The following is a 22,512-nucleotide window of genomic DNA, read 5'->3' as shown; positions in this document are numbered from 1 at the left end:
TGTGTGCGTACACATGCACGCCTGCGTGAGCGTGAACGAATAACGTGTATATTCTCGTGTTGTGACTGTACACGAAGTCGAGTCAACGATACGAAACCGATCGAAACTGTCTCTTGGTAAGATAGTAGATAGATATTTTTTCTGTGAATTGTTGAATGAGAATATTTTGATTTTCAATAGGGTAATTATTGTTCTTTAACTCGGCGCCACTCCCTGCTCTCGTATGCCATGTGAAGAGCATGCTTTTTGTGAGCTTCGATCGATCTTGTAAAGGAGTACTTGTGTTTGGAAATGGGAGAATTTTATTTGTAATGGAAATGAGAAGAGTTGATTGTATTGGTAATATTTGTCAGTGGTTTGAGATAGTGGTAATTAAGGTAGTTCAGGTGAATCATTTTAGAGTTCTTTTCTGATTTTTTTGTCACGTGTAACAATATGATACATACATATAGAGTAAGAAACAGGTATGAATATATTCGTTTGTTTTATCGAAAATGATATTTTGAATTTTGTTCCAAAGATATTTGAACTCTGATTGGTCGCTACGGAGAGGCGACAGACTTTCTGCCTTCTCCTCCCGTTTTCTGGAACAAATATCGATTTCACGGTTTTGATAATTATCCGCGATTTAGCACAGTTGATGATTCATGCTTTCCACAGACGCGACTTTTATATCCGCCGCGTTTTATAGTTGCGTGACTAAGATCAAGAATCATACTTGACAAATACATAGCGTACGGTATTTTTAACGCATCTTTGACACGCGCAATTTTCTCAGCGCGGAAATTATACCGAGAATGAAAAGAATGATTGGAAATAATTGATAACGAATTTAAAAAACATATTTATTCTATATATATGTGACTCAAATCGTATTTTACAATTTTTGATATATAGATCGTACGTTGTTACACCTTTTATATCGTGTCATCATGTGTAGAGTACGTAGAAAATGAAAAATGAATCATACGTTTTACATGTCAGAGGTACTCCATTTGTAAGCTTCTTCTTGACGAGCTACCTTCGCGTTCTGTGCTTCGAACCATTTTTTCTCGTACCCGTTACTTCTGTCAACACCATCCCATCGATGGCCAGGTTTAATGCCAAAACGATTTGGCATATACGACCCTCCATATGCTGGTCGATCTGAAAATTAATACAGTCACTTATTAATAGTAAGTTTTTATTGAAAAAACTCTAGTTAAAATAGAAGTTAATTTTAAGAGATACTGTACCTGGTTTTCTCTTTCCCTCTTTAATCTGTTTCTGTTTGATGTATTCTAACATAGGATCACCTTCCCTTTCTTGTTCTTTAAGTCTCTTGTCTAAGTCAGGGTCATCTGCGTACCTCGCCAATGGTTTACTCATTTCGTAAAGATCGTCTTTCAGCTTTTCTTCGCGATCCTCCACTTGTTTTAACCTGAAAGAAACGATTGAATTTTGGGATCTTCTCAGACAACAGAGTAATTTCATTTTATAAATTGATTTGTTAGTCACTTACCCTTTTCCCCACTTAGCATACTTCTGGTCTAATTCCGCTTGTCGTTTCTGTTTTTCACGTTCTTCAGCTGCTTCTGCTTCTAAGTTACGTTTTTTACCTGTCTTGGTGTCTCGTACGACTGCAGCTTGACCAACTCCTGTAACTTCTTTACTAAGCTAGAATAAATACACATTTCTTAATTTCATATTAGTAAGAAAATAAGATAATAAAACACTTTTTACAATACCTTGTTAAAGTGTTCAGCTTCTCGTTTTTTATGAGCTTCAGTTTCTTCACGTAATGCCCTTGCATTTTGCAAACCTGCTGTTTTTCCATCCAATGTTTTCTTCATTCGTTTATCATTACCCTCCTTATCGTCTTTGTGTCTTGATTCTGTCCTTTGATTATCATTAATATCCTGCATGGATTGTTCTTTCCTGTAAGAACTCTCTTTATGAGAGTGTCTGTAATCATATTCAGACACATCATTCCATCTGCTCTTCTTAAGTTTATAAGAATCTCTTTCATCTTCTCTAGATCTACTGTCAAGCTCTCTGTGTGTTCTATGAGGTGGACTCATCCCTGAATCATGTTTTCTGTCTGTCCTGGAACTTCTATCAGAATGCTTGTGATCTCTTTTATCCTTGTGTTCTCTGTGTTTATGCTTCCTGGGTGGACTTAAATCAGTATCATTGTTTCTATCTTTTTGTGAACTTTTGTGTTTATCATGTCTTCTTGGTGGGCTTAAGTCTAAATCATAATGTTTAGTTTTCTTTTTTCTTGGTGGACTTAAATCAGGATCAGAATCTTTCCTGCTTTTTCTAGGAGGACCCATATCTGAATCGCTTTCATTTTTGTGCGCATTCTTCTCAGACCTATGTTTCTTACTTTTCCTAGGTGGACTTAAATCTGAATCGTAATTTTTCTTCTTTCTAGGGGGACTTAAATCAGAGTCAGAATCTCTTCTGCTTTTTCTAGGTGGACTCAAATCTGAATCAGTTTCATTTTTGTGTTTCATATTCTTTTCAGATTTATGTTTCTTACTCTTCCTAGGGGGACTTAAATCTGAATCATAATTCTTTTTCTTTCTAGGAGGACTTAAATCGGAATCAGAATCTCTTCTGCTTCTTCTAGGTGGACTCAAATCTGAATCAGTTTCATTTTTGTGTTTCATACTCTTTTCAGATTTATGTTTCTTACTCTTCCTAGGAGGACTTATGTCTGAATCATAATTTTTAGTTTGCCTAGGTGGACTTAAGTCAGAATCAGATGCTTTTTTTCTCATCTTCTTTTTCAGTTTGTGAGATGAAATTTCTGTATCTGTACTACTATCACTTTCACTCTCATGTTTTTTAGATTTTCTTCTAGGTGGACTTAAGTCATTGTCTCTGCCATTGTCTTCCCTTGCATTTGACTTATTCTTCTGCTTTTCTAAGGATTTAGAAACTCTTGGAGGAGACAAGTCATCATCTAAACAAACAGTTTTAGACTTTTTGCTCCCTACGTCTTGACTGGTAAAAGTCAAATCTCCATCTTGATCATTAGATATTATTTTCCATCTTCTTCTATCCGTGAAATCAACAGGTCCTCGTTCATCCACAATACCAGCAATTTGAGGTGCATCTTCTGCATTGATGAAAATATCAAATTCATTTTCATCAATTGGTCTCATGTTCTTCAAGTCTATGTCATCATCAATGATCTTTACTCTGGAAAACATATCTTAAAATTTGTGCAAAGAAACGGAGGGTCTTCGTAAATAATTTACTATTGTCTCTCATATTTAGGGTTAGCTTTGAGTTTATGTCATAGAATCAAGGAAATATTGATAAATAAAATACATTTCACTTTTGTACTTCATTGTACAAAAGTTTCAAAATATGTCAATATAAAAATCCAGGAGGACGAGTGAAACAACTCTTATAACCTAAAAGACAAGAGCTACTTGTTGAAACTGTCGACGAAAGGTAGAATAATTGTAAATTGGCACTTACGTTTTTGCTCCTACTTTCAGCTTTTTCTTTTTCTTCTTTTTCTTATCATCGCTATTACCCGAAGATAAATATTTCTTTAAATATTCCTTTTGATCTATAACCTTCCTCTCCATCTTATAACATAACACCATTAACGAAATATATCATAGATCATAGACACAGCGTCCAATGCACTTTTCTATAACACGTTTGGGGGCGCTCGAGAGCCTTGTTACCATTTTCATATCACACCCGATGTTATCGATTCAGTCTAAAATAAGATTACAACGCTATGAGTGGTAGAAATTACAATTAAATATTATCGGAATAATTTGAAATTTGAAATGATCTAAATATTGCGATCACAGACTGGTCCCGAGTCAATCCTAAGACCTGATTAAGTCCTAACTAAATCCCAAGTCCTGACTAAGTTGTTAGTCAACGTTAGTTCCTTTACTTTTATTTGGAGTTTATTCCACTGTGCTCATTTCATAAAAAATATAACTAGATCTCAATTTATAACACATACACTCTTCAAATATCAGAACCACCTAAATATATACTCCATCACTATAAAACATATTCGAATAACAATAAGAGAGTAGTCATGTTCAACCATCACCACCGATCAACAGTCACCGAGCAAACTTCAAACGTAGAAATGACAGGTTCAATACAGTGATCACATTTAAAAAATAGCAATGTTGCTCGTAAATCATCTACTATAAGATGTAATTACTATACTGAACCTGTCATTCCTATGTTTCAAATTTGGTCAGTGACTGTCGATCGGTGGTGATGGTTCAGCATGACTGCTCCCTAATCCGAGTACACAAATATTCAAATATCAAACATTTCAACTATTCAAAATCTATCCATAACGAATCAAATCCTCATAAAATCCTCTAACATTAACTCCCTGAAACTCTCAACTATCCCAACTCCATCATCAAACAGCGAAGTGGGGACGACCTTGAGCACCATCCCAACTATATGCCACAACCGCGTCGGTCGACTTCTCACGAATCCAAGAGCCACATCGGCCGAGTCCATCTGGCCCCGGTTCTAGAGAACAGTCCCCGATGCATCAGCTGAACCTTATCGACTTTATTCATCGACCTGCGTGGCATACTCGCGTAGAAAGCCGAGATCACCGTGGCAGAGCATCAAGGATCTATGTAGTCGGAGCGGTGTGCACGGGAAACTGGAAGCGGTTCTCCATTGGTCGGCGGAGGAAAGCAGGTAACCGCTTCGGCTGGAGGTGGAGGCGCGACGTAGGTAGGGGAGCGAAAGTGAATACAGCTCCAAGAATGGGCAGGAAGAGAGACGGGCTCCTCGAGCCTGGCGGCAGAAAGTTTGACGGATAATCGGCGCAGCGGCGATAAATCGTCACCAGCGTGTTCACCGTCGAGGCAGCGGCCGATCGCGATCCGTCGCTGGAAAATTCGCGCGCACCGCGGTGGAAAATGTGAGTCTGGGACCGTTCCCATCGTCGAAAGGCTGCTTGATGGAGTGAGGATCCCGAGAGGCGTCGCGAACAGAGGAACGTAGCGTGGTGCAAGGTTATGGGCGTGCTGCTGCCGCGATCCTGAACGCGGTGCCAATGTGACTCTGACTGACATGACGCAGAGAAATCTGGGACTCGGTGTGTGATCAGTTGCCGCGAAACATCCTGACGCAGGAACCGCGAAACGTCATCCCTGTCATTTAGCCCTAAGCCTCCACGCGTGCCACGAGTAACCATGACGCGAAAGCTGAGCAAGTTCCTTATACTCTTCGATAATACCAATCTGTTGTATTTTCCTGGACACTTTTTGTCTGGACGTGTTCTCATCGAGTTGGACGATGAGGCCTAGTAAGTATGGGATGAAGTGTGGGTGGAATTTGTGATGAGTGATGCTACTCGGCTTGCGTTGCTGATTGGGTGTTGAAGGCGAGGGAACCTCTGGGGTGGTCGAGTTGAGGGGTTTCTGGGGGTTGTGGGGTAAGGTGTCTTTGGGAGTTGAGTACTGGGCAATATGACTGTTCAGGATTGAAGAAAGGATTATGTTTGTAGAGGTAGAGAATTCTTGAGTATAAATTTGGGGTAGTAATATAGCGAATAGAAGATATTGCATAAATTCACAAGTTATTTTTTGTAGCGTGAAGAATTAAAAATTTTGAAACCCTATTCAAGTATTCAAATTTTGAAATCCTGAAGTATTCAAATTTTTAAATTTTAAATTTTTCAAAAGAAGACTTCAACTGAATTTTGATCAACTGAATACTAAAACGAACAAATATAGAAAATAATCAATGCATGAAAAAAAAAACTCCAAAACTACATTTCTAGTATTCAAGAATATTCGAAGGCGCGTGAAAGCGCGTGGATTACGTCAAATTACATTTTATCAGATTTACTCTAACCGTGACTTTTGTGGGCGAATATCTTTCACAATGCGAATTGTAAGTCAGGATTTCGGAATAAAAGGGCAGCAATTTGCAAATAATCCTTGATACCAAACAAGGTTTATTTTTATCCGTTAACAACATTCGTGTCATCCGTTTGTAATGCGAGACTGCACCGATGTCATCTGCTGTTATTCAACGATGTTCCGCTGCAAACTCTGTTTTCACTTCGTGGAAGCATTAATTAGTCTCACGGTGAAACGTTTCCCGTTAAGATTCATAAATTTTACTATGAGTTGCATTGATTAACATACTTTGGGATATTAATTTAAGTGTTTCAAAGGTGGGCATGTAATGATGTTTTTTAGAAAGCAAAATACATATATAGAATATTCAAATATTTTAGAGACCAGTTCATTTATTATACTCTATATGCAAGATAGTAAATATGAAAATTTAAACGAAATATGTTTATCATATAAACAGTATGAAAATATTTTTATTAGACTGAGAATGATGCACTGTTAATGATATGTCTCGTCTGTGGTAGCGTTTCAGGATTGCATTTCCATGTCATCGGGGAAGGAGTGGTCCGCGTGCGTAGTCAGCGGGCCGAAAGGGTGTACGACAAAGAGAACTACATAGATTTTCGTATGAGATTACTGGGAGAGCCGGGTAATGAAAAGAAATTGCATTACGGTACATTTAATGCAGCCGTTAACAGCAAACAGTCACGATGTAGCTCGGATAATAAGGCTTGGACAATGAGCATCCGCTGAGAGACAGTTTAATAGTCAAATTAACTTCTCACCATAGTATGCAGCGACCTGAATAACGAATAGACATTAATTTGACTGTTATCCATGCTACCTTGTGTTCAATTATCAATTTCCCCAAAAAGTGAATACTTTGTAACTATATTCGCTTTAACCTTAGACATTGCAGATTATAAGTTAATTTTATGAAGCAAGTTTGCTTTAACGAGCTGCAGCGTTATTTTTTATCTTATAATTTGACTTAATTGTTTAGAGGAAGTGTAATCTTCAAGCTATGAATGAAATTAGTGTTTGTTTAATTACTTTTATTATACAAGAAGTATCATAAAACGTGCATATGACTTGAGAGACTACTTAGTTTATCATATAGAAAAAAACAACTATAACTTATTTAAATAATTCACCAAAGACTGCAATACTACTTTCTCTGCTTTAATAATTTTCGCTGTGAAATCACTTGATTATTTATAAGAGAGAATTTAAGATAATATAATGTAATAAAATTCATACAAGTTTCTCCTCTAATAAAATAATGTTTTTCTATCTATCAGACTTTACGATAATGACTATAGTATCTTTTAAAGCCACAAACTATCGAATTCAATGACCCAGCAGAACTGTACAAATTTTTCTTCCACACGATCGCGTCGCGGCGCACCTGCGACTTCATGTGTCGCATAATAATGTAAAAACTGTTTTCCTTCGTTCTCTCTGTTCCCCGTTCGATGACATCGCCACCCAGGAGAGGGACCATCGCTACTGTCACCAGGGATCCACAGCTTTCCATTCAAATTAGGCCTGCCCCTGGGTCTGCCGTCCACTTTCCTGGGCAAACATGGCTGGGTGCAGTATTACTGCAAGGCTGCACTTCGAGAGCCTGGTGGATTGACCCACAAGAACCAACAAGTGTTCATCGTAATGAACCCTATCGATCTGAACCTGGAACCGCCGATTCTGGCAGTAAGCTTTGCTACAGTTTGCTTAATTAAGTAACTATAGTGTGCATAATTTGTAGCATAGATTTGTGGGATTTTGTGGAGTCATATTTTTGAAAAGGGTGTAGAAAATTTGTACACTATTTTAAATTATTTCCCATTTTATACTTTTCATCTCAGTAGTGTTCCTCTTTAATTTATCTAAAAAGAAAATACTTCTTAATACTTCTCGTATTTGTCTATGATTTCCTTCTTTTTATTTTCTCGGTATTTTCACGTACCTGCAATTTTACAACATACAGTCTGCAATATTATCTTCACTCGAATGCATTCACTAATTGCAAAACACTGTTTCGAAATTGTTTCTGTAATGCACCGAGGAAGTCACATTTGTTTACGCAGGTACGCTGCTTATTCTGGGAACACCGTTCCCCTTTGCAACACAGGACAAATATATTCGCATAATATGATAACGTGTAACATAAGATAATTATTACGTAGGCACGTGACATTCAGCTGTGAACGCGACCGCATTGTTGATCCAACTGTATAGTCACATTCATTGCACACGCCTTGCGTTGCATAATCGGCAAGTTTCTAAGTGATAGGTTGATATGAAGAAACAAAGAAAGTGGAAAAAATTACTTAGTTGACTGAATGCTCCTATCAGGTGGCACTCATGAATTCTTTTCTTCCTCCTTAGTAATTTATAGTGTATAACTTGTTACTAAAAATATCAGTTGTAGGTGCTGTTATTAAAACTCATTTATTAAAATATTTTACCTCTATATGCTTATTTGTAGGAAATAATATTCATATGAGATAGTGAATCCAAATTGATATTTGATATTCTTTTAGTAGAATAGGAAAATCGAGACTTGAGAAGTTATAGATACATCAGATATAAAATATGTTGAGTCTGTAAGGTATGTTCATGGGAACTTTGATGAATTTTTCGAACAGCAACCAGCCAGACAGGAAATCGAACAACGAGTCGGTGTATCCTGTGTCTCTGGAGGACCCGTGATTTGCAGGGTGAGCCTCGACAGAGGTGGCTATGTACCCGGAGAAACTATCGGCATTTCAGCGACTGTCAGCAATCGGAGCAAGGTGAGTATCACATTTCGATCCGATGGTTGACCAAAAGAATTTCTATAACAGGGTCAGCATAATACGATACCGTCGTCTATCTTCTGAAACGCGAGCGAGTTGAATGTGAAGCAGGTTGATAACGTGACAACAGGAAACGAGATACATTACTTCTTAAAAATACTTGCCATATTTTTCATATCTTACGATAATCTAATTTAATACAGCATTAACAAGTTTTATCCAGATATATATTAAATATCTGGAACACAAACTTTTTTTTATTCTCGATTGAGTATCAAACCCAGCCAGCTGTAGTTACACTTATAATCATTCAAATTGCTACTGTTTCCTGTTCTACTCATTGCCTTTTATAAACACTAAAAATGTTGTTTAATCGCGAACAGTAAGTTAGGCTGCGTAGGCAGTGCAGGTTGGCGAAGACGTTTGAATATACAATCAAGACCAGAATGATTCAACAGGTGACGATGAAGTCGACTAAAGCATCCTTGACCGAAACAATTCAGTACCTGTGCCGAGGTAAAGTGCTCGCCAGCGAGACGCGAGAGTTGGCGAGCGTATCCAGGGGGAAAATCCGCCCTGGCGAAGGCGAGGAGTGGCTCAACGAGCAAATGTACGTTCCTCCATTGCCGCCCACCAATCTGAGGGGGTGCCACCTCATCAACGTCCTTTATCACGTTTACGTGAGTAGAACCGACGATTTTAAACGTCGTCTGTTAATTACAATAGCACGTACCACGACGGACTCGCTACTTTCGCGAAGCTAATTGTGGCTATTCAAGGAAAATACATACGAAGTTTTCTTTACCTCTTAATTGCGACAGTGCAGCTGAGTAACTTTTACTTTTGTGCTGAGAACTGTGAAACATGCAATTAGAATACTGCTTTCATTCATTTTCTTGGAAGTCTAAAGAATCAGCCTTTTTCTATTCAGTACTATACGCGTCTACTATATTTTATAATTCATTTAAACAATTTTTTGTGACTTGTAATAATTATTAAATAAAATTGAATAGAGGAGAAACTTTTTTTGATAATTGAACCATTTTTTCATTTTGTTGCAGTTCGTAATCAGCCCAAAGAGCTTGGATAAGGAAATCAAACTGCAAATACCAATAGTCTTAGCTACGTATCCTTTGAGACAGGAAGGTGCGCCAGCAGGAACCGCGCCCTCCAAAAGAGGAGCTCATTATCCGTCAACGTTGCCCATATTTCGACCGTGGTTGGACGATAAGGCTTTCGAAATACAAGAGTGACCATCTAATTAACTTTCACCAATATCCTCATTATGCGGATATAAATTTCTTCGATCGAGATCATTGCAAAGTGACATGCAATAACCCAAATAGTAAAGGAGAGATTCTGGACCTTCGAGAATATTATTACGCTTATTATTATGCTCGTTCCAAGATGAGACTCGAAGGAACTGACATACTCATATTTCCCTCAGGCAAGAAAAAATGAAAAAAGTAAATGAGTGTTCCATTTTTTAGCGTTTCTCCTTTTTATTGCAATTTAAATATCTTGAGTTTTTCGTAAATCCTGTTAAAACGTTGTAAATGTTACAATAAGCGAGGAACATTGTAACATGTATAAAAATGTCGAATTTTTGGAGATGTACGTAAATGCTAAAATTAATGCTCTAGTTATTAACAAATTATTTTTACTACGTAACATATGTATAAAGTCACTCCTTTTTATTGTATAAATTAATTAAACATGTTATTATGTTGATATAATTGCCATATTTATGTACAGTAAATATCATTCATCCAAAAGAGAGTATAACATTTATATGTACGTGTAAGGAAAGATAGTTGTTGTAAAAAATAACAAATTAAAAAGCGTTAATGAATTATGTATTTTTCTCTCAAGTCCCCACTTCTCCTTTTAACTTTTCCAGAACTTTCTCCACTGTGGTCCCAGACACTACTACAACTTTTTGTCGACTTTTGGAGCCCTACAAAAGACGATTTTTCAATCAAATTGATCTTAAAAAAATTAGATTTGGTTAATTAAAAAAATATAACTAACTCTGTCTAACGATACGTCAGACTTTCTCATTCCTAATACGGAAGCTAAATATTTCACGAGTTCCGTATTCGCTTCACCTTCAACGGGAGGAGCAGATATTGCGACTCCCACTGCATCATCAGAAATATCTACAAAGCATTCATTTTTAGGTAAACTAATCCCAATTTCTAATTCCTTAATTTCATCCAAAAAAGTAACGCTATATTACCCGTAATATTATTATGTTTCGCTCCAGGCTTTGCCTGTATTTTTATGGTAACATTTCCGTCTTTATCTAGAGCCACAGGTCCTTTCGGTTGCTATTAAAATTCATCTATTTATTACGAAAATGGTAAAAGATGTACAACATAAATTTAAGTACTCTATATTTACGCTTGTTGCTGTTGAATAAAATACTCAAAATCAGTCATGAATATTTTTTCACATGAAATAATCGATATAACATTTATTGTGGTGTTCATTGCTACGCAAGTCATATTTTTGGAAATGATCTTTTCAAAAAGGGTCTAGTGAGTTGCAAATATAATGTTGCCATTCGTGAATTCACAAGCGACATCTAGTAGCATAACGTGTAAGTGGTAGGTGTATAACAGAAAATGTCATGTTATTTTCTAAATAGGTGATCAAATCTCGATCACGGATAAAATTTTGATCTTCAGAATTGGAGCCGGTAAGCTACTCTTCAAACTACTAACTGACCTCGTTAACCGGTGCTTTCTGATTTTTCCCAGCTTTCTTTGAACTCTGCTTCGACATTTCGCGAGTATTTGTTAAGTATCTTAAAACTTTTTCACGCAGACATGTGGTGCCACAACTCCGGATCATTTATAAATTTCGAATCACATGTACCATAATTATAGTTTAGTGTTTTTTGTTAAAAATTGTTCGGATGATTCTTTAACCTCAACAGCACTAGTGAACGGAACTGCGCACATGTAACAAGTGCTACCAACAAAATCATAGGGATATATTGAAACCCGCGAAGCTTTGAATTATTCTATATCGTTATTTACTTCTTTTTATTGCAATTTTACAAATATTTGTAGTTATTAAATGGATGTCTTCATAAATAATCCAAATACATTGGAAGCCAGCTTCTAATTTGTATAATAACTATGATACAATTTAGATCATCATGCCGAAAAAATTCGTCGGTGAAAACAGCAAAGCTGTTGCTGCCAGAGCGAGGAAAGCAGCGGTAAAAGAAGCTGAAACTACGAAAAAGGCTTTGGAAGCGGAAGAAAAGGCCTGGCAAGATGACGATAAACAAGTAATGAAGAAAAAACAAAAACAAGTACGCGAATTTTACATTTAAACGATGTCTAATATTCTTGTCTCTTGGCCAAATTTGTGTTATTACTGTTTCAATTTTATTAATATTCTATAGGAAGAATTAGAAAAGAAGCGTCAACAGCAATTAGAAAAGAAGGCAGAAGTGAAAGCTCTTCTTGAGAAGGAAATGGCAACTATAAAAGTAGGTGGCAAGCAACCTACAGCAAAGGTGACAAGAGCAGAGATTGTGGCAGTAACAGAGAAACGAAATCAGGTTGCAATGAAAAAGAAGGAAGACGAAAAACCTATTGAGGAAAACTTGAATAGATTAACAATTGAAGGGGAAACAGCACACACTATAGATACAGCCTTAGCAATATTAAGGTAAGGGATACTGACATATTAATTTTCTTAGTAATCAAATTTAATGAATATGAATTCATCTAACTCGCGTGATATTTTTTGTTTAGTACAAAGGAACCAGAGGTTGATCGTCACCCGGAGAAGCGCATGAAAGCCGCTTACGCCAGCTTCGAAGAGAGAATGATGCCTGTTATTAAAGAACAAAATCCTACACTAAGGCTAAGTCAATTAAAACAAATATTGAAGAAGGAATGGATGAAATCGCCAGAAAATCCACTGAATCAAAAGTTACTCTTGAATCGTTGATATTAAAGATCTGATCAGTACATTGAAACACGCATAACGACTGATTAGCTGGGTTCACAGGAATACGTGAAATAAGACTTACAAAATATAATCATGAATCAGATATCTGTACACAAGTTTATTGTAAACGAATAAGTTATACTCCGGTAGAATACATAAAATAACATTGTATAAATCATCTTTGGTATAACTTATACGCAACTGCATAGCCTCTACATTGTATTTTACAAAATTAATTTACAAACGAACCTCCATCAGGGCTACGTTGATTCGAACACGTATTTGAAAAATCGTGTACTCGTTTTGGCACAGGTATCATGCAGACTTATACAATTTCTTTACAAAAATGCGAACATCCTATAGTTACTTCTCTTTTATTACGCGACAATATATAAAAAGTTCATAAAATAGAATTATAAAAAAGGTTCGGTTACTTCCATTACAATTGTATAAAATAGTGTCTATACAAACGAATCTTCACCGGTAGAATCTAGGTTATGTACAATAGACTCTAATCTTTGTCTCGATGCATTAAATTCGCCGCAGCAAATTAAGCACAAGGCACCGTACTTTTTCTCCCCTAACATGTACAATGAGTCGAATACCCGTACAAAGAACTTGATTTAAATATATTCTTCTTACGTAACAACGAATGGACCACAAAGTATCCTTTCACGTGCACCTGTTTTACCGCTACCATTTTTTATTTCTCCCCAAGTCTATGAAGCAGTGTATCATGTGATTCACTTGCTCCGGACAGTCAGTCATCGGAGTATGGTCAGCGGCTGGAATCGCTTCTAGGAAAGCCTTCAGCATGGTCTAGAAAACGAAAAGTAAGAACTAGAAAAATGAACGTTAATAAAATTACCAGACGTCGCTTTAATATTGAAGCAATTCGCTTCAACGATCTCAAATGACTAAGATACACGCAAGGATGGCGTAATTAATATGTAAGAAGAGCGTCAAAAAGTATACCCTTTCCATTTGGCATTCCTGCACGAGCGACACTTTGTTGTCCCTTAGCCCATGTATAAGGAGTGTCGGCGTGCATATCCTTCTATGGAAGACGTAGTCTCCTTCCGGCCAGACCATGCCGTCCAAAACGTATTTCATGTGCGACGGCCATTGTTCTGGTGGCTCGGGCCCGCAATAAGGGTGTTGACGTCCCCTCGCCGAATATAATATGTCTCTGTGAAGGCCACACATTAAAAAAGGCGCCAGGATTGCCCTGAGACAACAGTGGCCAGCGCTTTCGGTGCTGGGTGCCGCTAAAGGTGTTGGACCACCCCCGGATATTAAGACTAGTTGATGGATACTACTATCGTATTTACAGGCCAAGGCAGCTGCGAAACTGCATCTGTAATGAATGAGTATAATACCTCTATTATTATATGTATGTACATATAATCTTATATAGGGTGGTCTATAACACACGAGCAGAAACCTAAGATTTAATATAGCAAGTACCTACATGAAAACTTGACTTCTTGCTGGGTTTCTCTCTTGAATTAATTTACATGCTATTAAACACGTTATAAGATTCTTCTCTGTTCTATTTCTTTCATGAACCTATCACTTGAAAAGAAGATCCTGATCGGTGGTAATAAGGACACCCTGTATGCTTGTTTTCTATTAAGCTTAATGTGTAAGGGAGACGGATGATTTTCAGTGTGAGTGACCGTAGGTGCTAATTTTTTCAATCGAACCGTGGAACTCGGCTATTGAACCGTACGTGGATCGAGGGACTTAGCCAGCGGCCTACATGTCATGTTGCAATGTCGCGCGAGGAGGAATTAATAGAGCTCGTGTCGCTATTACAGCATCGTGTCGTGTAGGTCGTGATTACCAGCCCGGCGATTATATTTATTAGCGTCTTACACAATAAAAAATGAACAAATTCTACGGAAGATTCTAAAAGTCCGCTGCACATCGAGGTGCGATGTATTTCGCGCGAATATCCGCGTTGCGACTATCTTGCAGATTTTCAGGCAATATGTAGAGATAAGATCCACACGATATTAGCCATATGTTGTAACCTTTTTCCTTTTGATACATTGGATCTCAACTGCTCTTTGTTGCGCAAAAATTCAAATAAAAGGATTAAAGCGTCGATGACTATCAGTCACTTTTCAGTGATTTTTCAATGATATTGCAACTTTTTAGATTACAATTTTTTATACTCGAGTATTTTATCGGTGATGAATGTTATACTAAATACTATATTGAACTGAAATTAAATTGATTTTAAAAATAAATAATTACATCTAGCATGTACATGTACATTATATCTTTTTGCATTTCAAATAAGAGCTGTTGAAGTTTGAAAGGGCGACTTTGATCTGATACCATATCGTAATAAAATTAGTAAAAGGTTCAGCAAAGGAGCAAGTTCCACAACCTCTTAGGATCTTAGGATCACATAAAAATGAATCGATCACTCTAACAAGTCTAAGGAACTCGAAGAATGTAGATTAATGCGCTCTCAGGTTCACCCGTTAGCCGTTTTGTCGGCTAAACGCGTAAGTAATCGCGAGGATGCGCAACGATTCAAACGTCAAGGAATTTGTAATCTTCAGATATTCGATAAGGTACAGTCTCGTGTGCACCCTGCAATTAAGGTACAGCAGATGCTTTTAAATGGTCGAAGATAAGTTACACGCTCGTCGAACCCACTATCTCAGCCACATTTAAGTAATTCCATAATGGTAATGAGCCTAGGCTGTATTATTGAGGATGCTACTTCATTAATCTTAAGTTAAAAACATAAAAATTGTCGCATCATGTCTACTACAGTCTACCCAAAGCAAAAGAACCATGATTCTGACATTTCATAGTTACACTATTCATTCAATTAATTACAATTACTTTCAAAATAGTACTCACAGAATATGCCCAAAAAAGAAAGAAAGAAAGAAGAATATTTACCCATAATTGTGCCCCACCAGGACACACTTCTGGCCTGGTTTGAACGCATAATGGCACAGCACAGAGTCCAGGTCCTTCAGCAGCTTAGTGAAGTGATAATCTCTGGATCGACTAGGTGCCGAGCTCATGCCATGCCCCAGCATATCTGGCGCGATGCAAGGGTAGCCCAGAGCAGAGAAGTACTCCAGCTGATGTTCGAAGATTTCCGCGGAGGATCCGAAGCCGTGAAGAAAGACGATCACTGGCTTCCTGTTTCTCCGAAACGTGACCAGATCGTGGGGATTCTGCTCGTAGGCATCACGGGACGTCTCCTCAATGTCCGGCCACATCTTCCTATAGTCGTCGAGCTCGATCGACGTCGCCTCCTTCAGCTGCAACGATCCCACCTTTTCGTTCCAGCCGCTCTTTTCCAACGACTCGTTCGACTTCGCCGAGCTCGCGCACAACTTTTCCCACAGCTTCGTCATCGCTTTACCCTTTTTGGGCCTCAAGGACGGCTCGTTGCCGCTGTCCTTGAATTCCAGCTGCAGATTCTCGAAACTGGGCTCGTTAACAGTTTCCTCTAGCTCCTTGAGATCCACCGCGGCCTCTCCTCTCCCGAGATTATCCGTCGAGATATCGATTCCAGCGGCGGTTTGAACGCTCGAATCCCGCGGCTCGCCGCTTTCCGCATCATTCTTCCCGGTGACCTCCGATCTCTCGGTGCCTCCATCGTTGCTCAGCTGCTCGCCACTTCTCGGAATCACCTCCTCGTCCGTTCTCTTTGTCGGCTGGTCCCGAGGATCGTTCTCCTGGCCACCTGTGCTCAAGTCCTCCCAACTGTTCCTCAGGGGCGTTCTGCCGAGCTTCTCGTCGATGATCCGCAGCAAGGATTGCTCGAGGCTGGGCTCCTGGTCCGGCTGGAACTCGATCGTCTCGACGCTGTTTATCCCGGAATCGATGCAGTCCAACTGCTCCAAGGTGACTTCCGTGCCGCTCGATGGCCGCAGATAGAAATCCAAGGAATCTGGATCGTTGGTCGACCCGATGAAGCCGCGGTTAACGTATCCCTCGTTGCCAAGCACTTCGTTCTTCCGCTCCGATTCCTCCTCGTCCTTCCCATCGTTGGTGGAATGGAACGAGAAGGTGATGTTAAACGACTCTTCGTTACCAGAAGACCGTTCCCTGTTCGATTTCCTTTCGTTCGAGGCTCCTTTATCTCCAGTCGATCGCCGCGACACCGGTGAGTCTTTCTTCTTTTTCGTGCTCCTCGAATCCTTGATAAGAGTATCCTCGGTGCTCGCGATGTACTTTACAGTGTCGTCGAGTATCTCTTCCAGAAGTACGTTTATATACTTCTCCAGGTCCTTTACGATCTTGTTCTTGATCGTTTGCTCGTCCATCTGCTGATCGTTCCCAGCGACCTCGTCGGTGTTCGTCGAGCCAGTTCTCTCGTCCCCTTTTGTCTGCTCGTTTTCAGAAGCCTGAAGTTTCTGCAGATTTACCGACACCCTTTGCTCGAGCTCCTCGATGGCGCGCTCATTCTTCTCAGCTTCACAGAGGCTCGTTCTGATCTTGTTTAACTCGGCGGAGATGATCTGCTCCTCGGTGGTGCTCAATCGCCGCGATTGCCTGAACGAGCATCTGCAGTTCCCAGATGAATGGGGTCTTCGGGACCAACGAGTGAGGAAGTTATCGATTATCGACTCTGGCCTTTCGGTTGTGTTTTCGTAGTACCAGCCGCTTTTCAGGCTTGGTTTTAGGATCCTCAGGGTTCGACGTGGACCAACGATGAAGAAATCGCAGTCGGGAAGCTCCACTTTGCCAGGGCCCACTCGATTCCTGTTTCTCCAGTGCTCGATGAACTTTCTGTACCAAGGTGTCCCTGGTACCGCTTCCTCGCCCTCCGTAGCCATGTTTTAGGTAACAATTTCCAACTTTTGCGATCATAAAGGTCGATCGATCTATAAGTATTTTTCCTGAAATCGAATTCCACTTGGTTCCGTTATCCCCTCAGTGACTTACTTGAGTAATACTCGATGAAATTCTAGGAGGACGATTGACGAACGTTCATCGGCGACAAGAGAATTTATAGTATGTTTTCTTTTTGTCTTTACGCAGTCACGAATTACCTCTTTACCAGGCTATAAACGACCTGCTCGTGTGGTCTTTGATTCACTACGGTGTATCTCCTTCGTAACTAAAGACAAGTTTTAACCGTTTGATGTTATAATCGTGGCGCTGCGCCGTAATCTACAGTAACAGTTAAGCTCGCTGACCAAATTCGAAACGCACGATTCACTCAGTTTCTCTATCAATTTCTGCAGCTGAGCCACGAAAATAATATTTCTACCTTTATGTCTCTTGCATGTGATTCGACTAATGATTGAAAATCTCTTAGCTCTTTTTTACATTTCAATCATTCTTATTCTCTTTCTGATAATAAGATGAATGTTTTTCCTCTGTTGCATACAGAAATACTGAATTAATGTGCTACATGCATACCTTGAATGTATAAATCTTTCTCAATAATATAGGTACATCACATTTCCTTGATGCAATTATGGCTCTTCGTGGAAATTGAATACTTCTGCGTGAAATTGTAACTAGTCAGTAGTTTATGACATTATCCATGACTTAATCGACAGTTTCGTTCGACTCTTCGCTTCGATTTAGTTGTTCCACTGAACTGCATTCTCAGTCTTGCAACACTTTTCCTGTGATGCCTGCAGTCGTGGCTTGGTCAAACACGATTTCCCCGCGAAAAATGAAAGTATCATTTCGCGTGGATCCTTGTGTTGAGTGGATTCACGGTTCGGCGAATGACCGATGATTCCTCCGCTTAATTGCTACGTTTGGTGTTTCAACCTGTGAATAACAACCTCGATTAAAAGTGTTTTTTATATACTATTCGTAATGTGCTATGTTTTAGCTGAAGATTAACATTCCATTTGAGGAAGTAGTTACTTTCAGGTAGGTATACTGACTGTAATCATAGCTTACTGGATTAATTAACAATTACTTTGCTCTAGTTAACAATATTTAATGAGAGTGGATTGATTAACGAACTTTAATAGATACGAGAAATCTAGATACCTTTTCACAATGAATATGTTAACCCAAAAATTAGTAATGCCAGTGGAGGATAGTAGAAAACCACAAGATTGAGTACATACTTCTATTTTAAATTATGAAATTGCTTTGATAAACTAGATACAGAAGATGTCCCATGAATTTCTATTTAAATTATACCACTAAAATGCCTAAGTGAATATGAGAATAAAATACGACATTAAAGACATGTACAATATGCTCCTCTTAAAATTTTTGAAAACTTTAATTTTTATCTTCTCTCATAATTGAACAACAATAAGTTTGTCAGCTGTTTATACAAATTATTGAGATTTATAGCGTGGCTATCGTGAATCTCAAGTGCCATTCGCCACGACTATTCAATCATCGACAATTCCGCTTTGCGCCAGAAGAAACGCAATTGCACCGTTAGTCTCTTCAATCTGCGAACGATGAGCCAATTGTTGCATCGTACTCTAATGCTGTTTTGCGTAACGAATGACAATGAGCGCGAATGTGATACCAGAATAAAACGACAGAATACGTATCTCACAGGATAAACCTTGCTATTACGTCAACCAAGTTCAGAATAAAAATCTCTCTCTTCAATTTATTTATACACGTGGTAATTGATAATGAGAAACTAATCCTACTTGGCTATCTATTCAGGAATTCCTATTCATCATAATGAATAATGTATTACATTAGACAATGAATGAAACTACTAGGAAGTTAGAATTTGATGAAAACTGCATAATATTATATGTAGGTACTTCTATCGATACGAGTGTTTTATATAATATGCAATTGTAGAGGTGTCTAGAAGATAAAATATTTCGACGAATATTTATATTTCAAACCAAATCGATTTCACCCAAAAAAGATGCGACTCTCACTGACCCCAATAAAATTACCCGATTCTGGAATTTCCACACTCATTAATCCTAAAGAAATAGGCAGAATATTTCAAGCGAAGTTTCAAATTAAAATATTTAAGCGCGAGGAAATGATGATAAAAACGAAAGGTAAAAGGTAAACAGTAAAAAACTTGAATGAAAAATTAACTAGATATAAAAAGCAAGATAAGGAAAACCAGTTAGTGGAAAATACCACTAAAGAATAAAACAGCTAGACTGTAAACCTTCCAGCGTATAGAACACCTATTCCCCAACATTTTCGCAAACATCTGCGTCTAAAAATAATATAAACTTATTTCTAAAATAACATAGGTATCTAGGTACATATCACTCTCTAATATTCCTATATTAATACACAGAAACGTATCCTATCAATTTTTTACCAATCACGCTCCTTTTGCTTTCCTCATTGTCGCCAAACTGGTTACCGCCACGATTTACTTTTCGTATTTCCCGCGCAACGCGAACCAGATTAAAAACCGCTTACCGGGAGCCCCTTTCCTAGATATCACGATCAAGTTTTGCATATTTACGGCACCGAGCGGTGTGGTGTGTCACAATTAAATGTCAGGTACACCTGTATTTTTTCCCTCGCGAACGTATGTAAATCCCCTGATGGAAAGTTCGATACACGAACTTCCTAACTATTGGCCGCGCGCAGAGTGAGAGTATGCACACCTCGCCGCCTTTATGCCTACCATCCTTGATATAATTACGTCCACGTTCCGTGTCCATTATGCAGGTTATTCGAATAAATCAGCTCCTGGCATGCCAGCCGGTTGGTTAGTCACCAGGCTACGAACGTCAGAACAGCGAGACGATTTTTCCACGGAAATCAGAACTATGCACGAAACTAGATAAATAGCGAGCTCTATTTTAAGCTTGAGAAGAATGGTAGACAAAAATTTTGTAAAGGGTAAATGTTAGTTTGATTATCTAAGGACGTGGAAATTATTTAAAATGATTGCTGGAAGAATAATCGTAATTTGGGTCTGAGGATAGTTTTTGTTCACTTGAAAAGTGGGTGTTTGTAATTTGTAACAAAAAGTGAGGATAAACATTTATTATGACGTAGGAAATAGAGCAATTAGCCAGGAAATACTGTACTTTTTTCGTTAATTATTAATGCAGTGTTTTACTTCCTTTTTTACTTGGCTCAGTCTTGCGATTCACTAGCGATAGGGTTATAATATGTATACATGAAATACACTGCATATACGCTGAGAGTACAGTGCTTCCTGGATATAGGTTCATTGATCGTTTACGAATTTATAGTACTCGCGTTGAGAGTAGCTTTTTTCGCTCATTCAAATCGGAGTAATCACTAGATTCAGCTCGCTTAAAACTACTTCATCACCGAGAATCTTTTACTTAATTATCTTAAAATATCCCTTTTCAACTTTCCACTGAACAGATTCGTCTAAATTAAATCACCTTGAACCTCTTCAAAACTTAACTCACGAAATCAACTAACTCGACTAACGTGAACGAGACTTTAAAGCTCACACATACCTCAACAAAGCACACTTTTCCATTCCACAATACGCATCCCCAGGCCTCTGAAAACCTTCCACAAAAGACCCCCCAAAAAGCCATTCACTAGCATAATCACGAAACCCAGCCCCCTGAAACATCGAGTTACGTTCGTTCATCGCGCACTTCTCGCGACATAAGCACCATTATTATACTTGCCCTTTGAACCCCTGGCTGGCGACCGCCTTTTTTCCGCGCCTCGAGCACACTGCGAGCACACGTCCGTGAATCGCGGTTCAAAGCTGACTGGGAGCTTTTCTCATCCCTCGCACACGCGTCCCACGGAGAACCACTTGTTGCTTCGGCCAGTGGCTCTCACGTCGCTGGTCGCGCCTCGAACAACACGTGTCGGAAAATCGTCTTTCTGCGTCGAGGGACACGCGACACGTCCGATCGCTCGCGATCTCCTCGCCGGTACGCGTACTGCGTTCGACGCGCGTTAAACCGTCGATCAGCACTTCCTCTCGGCGCGAGCTCCCGTTCTCGAGGACAAAAATCGGCCGAGGGGGGCCACTTTCACGAGACACGAAGGCCCGCGTAGGGGGGTACAGTGTTTCCTCGTTACAACCTCCTGCTATGTTCACTGCGCCTCAACGTCATTCAGATTGACAGTGTTCGGTGCCGCGGATCTAAGCCGCGGATCTAAGCCACAGATCTATCCCAAACTGCCACTGCAAGTGGTACTCGAAATCGAGCCTCCCGCTGCGAGCTCGCCGCCGAGCCGCGAATGACACTGTCCTCGAGGAAACACTGTACAGCGCGTAACAGCGCGTTCGATGCTCATGCCCGTTGGCTCGCTGTTCTCCCGCGAGTTTCAGGCGAAAAGGGCAGACAGAGGATGGACACGCACGGTCGCGTGTCGGATACCAAGTCGGTTCTCGGCGACGCCGAGCACGTCGGTGATGGGACAGCGTCGCACGCGTGGACACTCGAGAGCTGTCGCCGTACGTCGAAGTGCACCGTGTCGCTCGGCCCTGTCAACTGCGTGCACGCCGAGGTAGCGCGCATTTTCGTGGGCGTGGAGCGACGAATTAAAACGGGAAAATTAAGGACGATTGACACTGAACCGCAGCACGTCGGGTCACGGCGGCCATTGCGCGTTCCGAGGCACACGCACGCCGCGCACACGGGACAGCGCCACCCCACTTCGCGCGCTTTACTACAAGGTGTCCTGACAGTCCTGCGACGGCTTTCTCCGTGCCAGTATTTCCTGCTTTTCCTCGAGACTCTTCCTGGGATCTTTTGTTTCTGTTTTCGGGATTAACCTAGGTGAGATTTAATGGAGACAGCTATCGCTGAGATTACAGCGTCCAGTGCACACGTTGTGGAAACAGGGAGGAAAGAAATGCAGTAAATAGAGCGCGTATTGGAAAACGTGTGCGTGGATGCTGTGGCTGGTTTCGGCGGTATTAGTACTTTTTAAACTTGTTTCTTTCTTAATTGATATCT

The 22,512-nt window shown here is 39.6% G+C and overlaps 4 protein-coding genes across 5 annotated transcripts; 2 read left to right on the top strand and 2 right to left on the bottom strand.

Annotated features, from left to right (window-relative positions):
• Nucleotides 1-824: 824 nt before the first annotated feature.
• Nucleotides 825-11,516, bottom strand: LOC143181180 (uncharacterized). Of its 2 annotated transcripts, none has more exons than XM_076381464.1 (6): nucleotides 11,396-11,516; nucleotides 3,475-3,724; nucleotides 1,728-3,189; nucleotides 1,502-1,656; nucleotides 1,236-1,420; nucleotides 825-1,146 (listed from the first exon to the last, which is right to left on the bottom strand). In XM_076381464.1, exons 2-6 carry the CDS (start codon nucleotides 3,603-3,605, stop codon nucleotides 974-976), a joined length of 2,106 nt encoding a protein of 701 aa, XP_076237579.1. In that variant the 5' UTR covers nucleotides 3,606-3,724; nucleotides 11,396-11,516; the 3' UTR covers nucleotides 825-973. The 2 variants fall into 2 exon arrangements, with proteins under 2 accessions (XP_076237579.1, XP_076237580.1); XM_076381465.1 differs by lacking the exon at nucleotides 11,396-11,516 and adding an exon at nucleotides 4,426-4,532.
• On the top strand, nucleotides 4,844-10,401 carry Vdup1 (arrestin family protein Vdup1). Its single transcript, XM_076381466.1, has 6 exons — nucleotides 4,844-5,308; nucleotides 6,392-6,516; nucleotides 7,360-7,577; nucleotides 8,516-8,662; nucleotides 9,124-9,345; nucleotides 9,727-10,401. Exons 1-6 carry the CDS (start codon nucleotides 5,196-5,198, stop codon nucleotides 9,916-9,918), a joined length of 1,017 nt encoding a protein of 338 aa, XP_076237581.1. The 5' UTR covers nucleotides 4,844-5,195; the 3' UTR covers nucleotides 9,919-10,401.
• On the top strand, nucleotides 11,265-13,197 carry LOC143181182 (coiled-coil domain-containing protein 124). Its single transcript, XM_076381467.1, has 4 exons — nucleotides 11,265-11,366; nucleotides 11,826-11,990; nucleotides 12,084-12,352; nucleotides 12,439-13,197. Exons 2-4 carry the CDS (start codon nucleotides 11,832-11,834, stop codon nucleotides 12,635-12,637), a joined length of 627 nt encoding a protein of 208 aa, XP_076237582.1. The 5' UTR covers nucleotides 11,265-11,366; nucleotides 11,826-11,831; the 3' UTR covers nucleotides 12,638-13,197.
• LOC143181179 (uncharacterized) lies at nucleotides 12,736-21,268 on the bottom strand. The gene is made up of 4 exons (XM_076381463.1): nucleotides 21,043-21,268; nucleotides 15,563-18,409; nucleotides 13,613-13,994; nucleotides 12,736-13,456 (listed from the first exon to the last, which is right to left on the bottom strand). The coding sequence occupies exons 2-4, from the start codon at nucleotides 17,455-17,457 to the stop codon at nucleotides 13,331-13,333; spliced, it is 2,403 nt and encodes an 800-aa protein (XP_076237578.1). The 5' UTR covers nucleotides 17,458-18,409; nucleotides 21,043-21,268; the 3' UTR covers nucleotides 12,736-13,330.
• Nucleotides 21,269-22,512: the final 1,244 nt, after the last annotated feature.

Source organism: Calliopsis andreniformis, chromosome 6 (genome assembly GCF_051401765.1).
Source record: "Calliopsis andreniformis isolate RMS-2024a chromosome 6, iyCalAndr_principal, whole genome shotgun sequence".
NCBI classification, from domain to species: Eukaryota; Metazoa; Arthropoda; class Insecta; order Hymenoptera; family Andrenidae; genus Calliopsis; species Calliopsis andreniformis.
The sequence above is the reverse complement of the archived record's forward strand: the minus strand, read 5'-3'. Positions and strand labels throughout refer to the sequence as shown.

Bases quoted from the DNA above. Each gene is read 5' to 3' on its own strand.
- LOC143181179 (XM_076381463.1), bottom strand. From the start codon at position 17,457: ATGGCTACGGAGGGCGAGGAAGCGGTACCAGGGACACCTTGGTACAGA. The intron at 13,995-15,562 runs GTAAATATTCTT...CATTCATTACAG, and splicing joins CTGGTGGGGCACAATTATGG to ATGCAGTTTCGCAGCTGCCT. The intron at 13,457-13,612 runs GTATACTTTTTG...TTCGTTTTCTAG, and splicing joins AGGAATGCCAAATGGAAAGG to ACCATGCTGAAGGCTTTCCT.
- LOC143181182 (XM_076381467.1), top strand. From the start codon at position 11,832: ATGCCGAAAAAATTCGTCGGTGAAAACAGCAAAGCTGTTGCTGCCAGA. The intron at 11,991-12,083 runs GTACGCGAATTT...AATATTCTATAG, and splicing joins TGAAGAAAAAACAAAAACAA to GAAGAATTAGAAAAGAAGCG. The intron at 12,353-12,438 runs GTAAGGGATACT...TTTTTTGTTTAG, and splicing joins ACAGCCTTAGCAATATTAAG to TACAAAGGAACCAGAGGTTG.
- LOC143181180 (XM_076381464.1), bottom strand. From the start codon at position 3,605: ATGGTGTTATGTTATAAGATGGAGAGGAAGGTTATAGATCAAAAGGAA. The intron at 3,190-3,474 runs GTAAGTGCCAAT...TATGTTTTCCAG, and splicing joins CTGAAAGTAGGAGCAAAAAC to AGTAAAGATCATTGATGATG. The intron at 1,657-1,727 runs GTATTGTAAAAA...TATTTATTCTAG, and splicing joins AAGCTGAACACTTTAACAAG to CTTAGTAAAGAAGTTACAGG.
- Vdup1 (XM_076381466.1), top strand. From the start codon at position 5,196: ATGACGCGAAAGCTGAGCAAGTTCCTTATACTCTTCGATAATACCAAT. The intron at 7,578-8,515 runs GTAAGCTTTGCT...TTTTTCGAACAG, and splicing joins TGGAACCGCCGATTCTGGCA to CAACCAGCCAGACAGGAAAT. The intron at 9,346-9,726 runs GTGAGTAGAACC...ATTTTGTTGCAG, and splicing joins ACGTCCTTTATCACGTTTAC to TTCGTAATCAGCCCAAAGAG.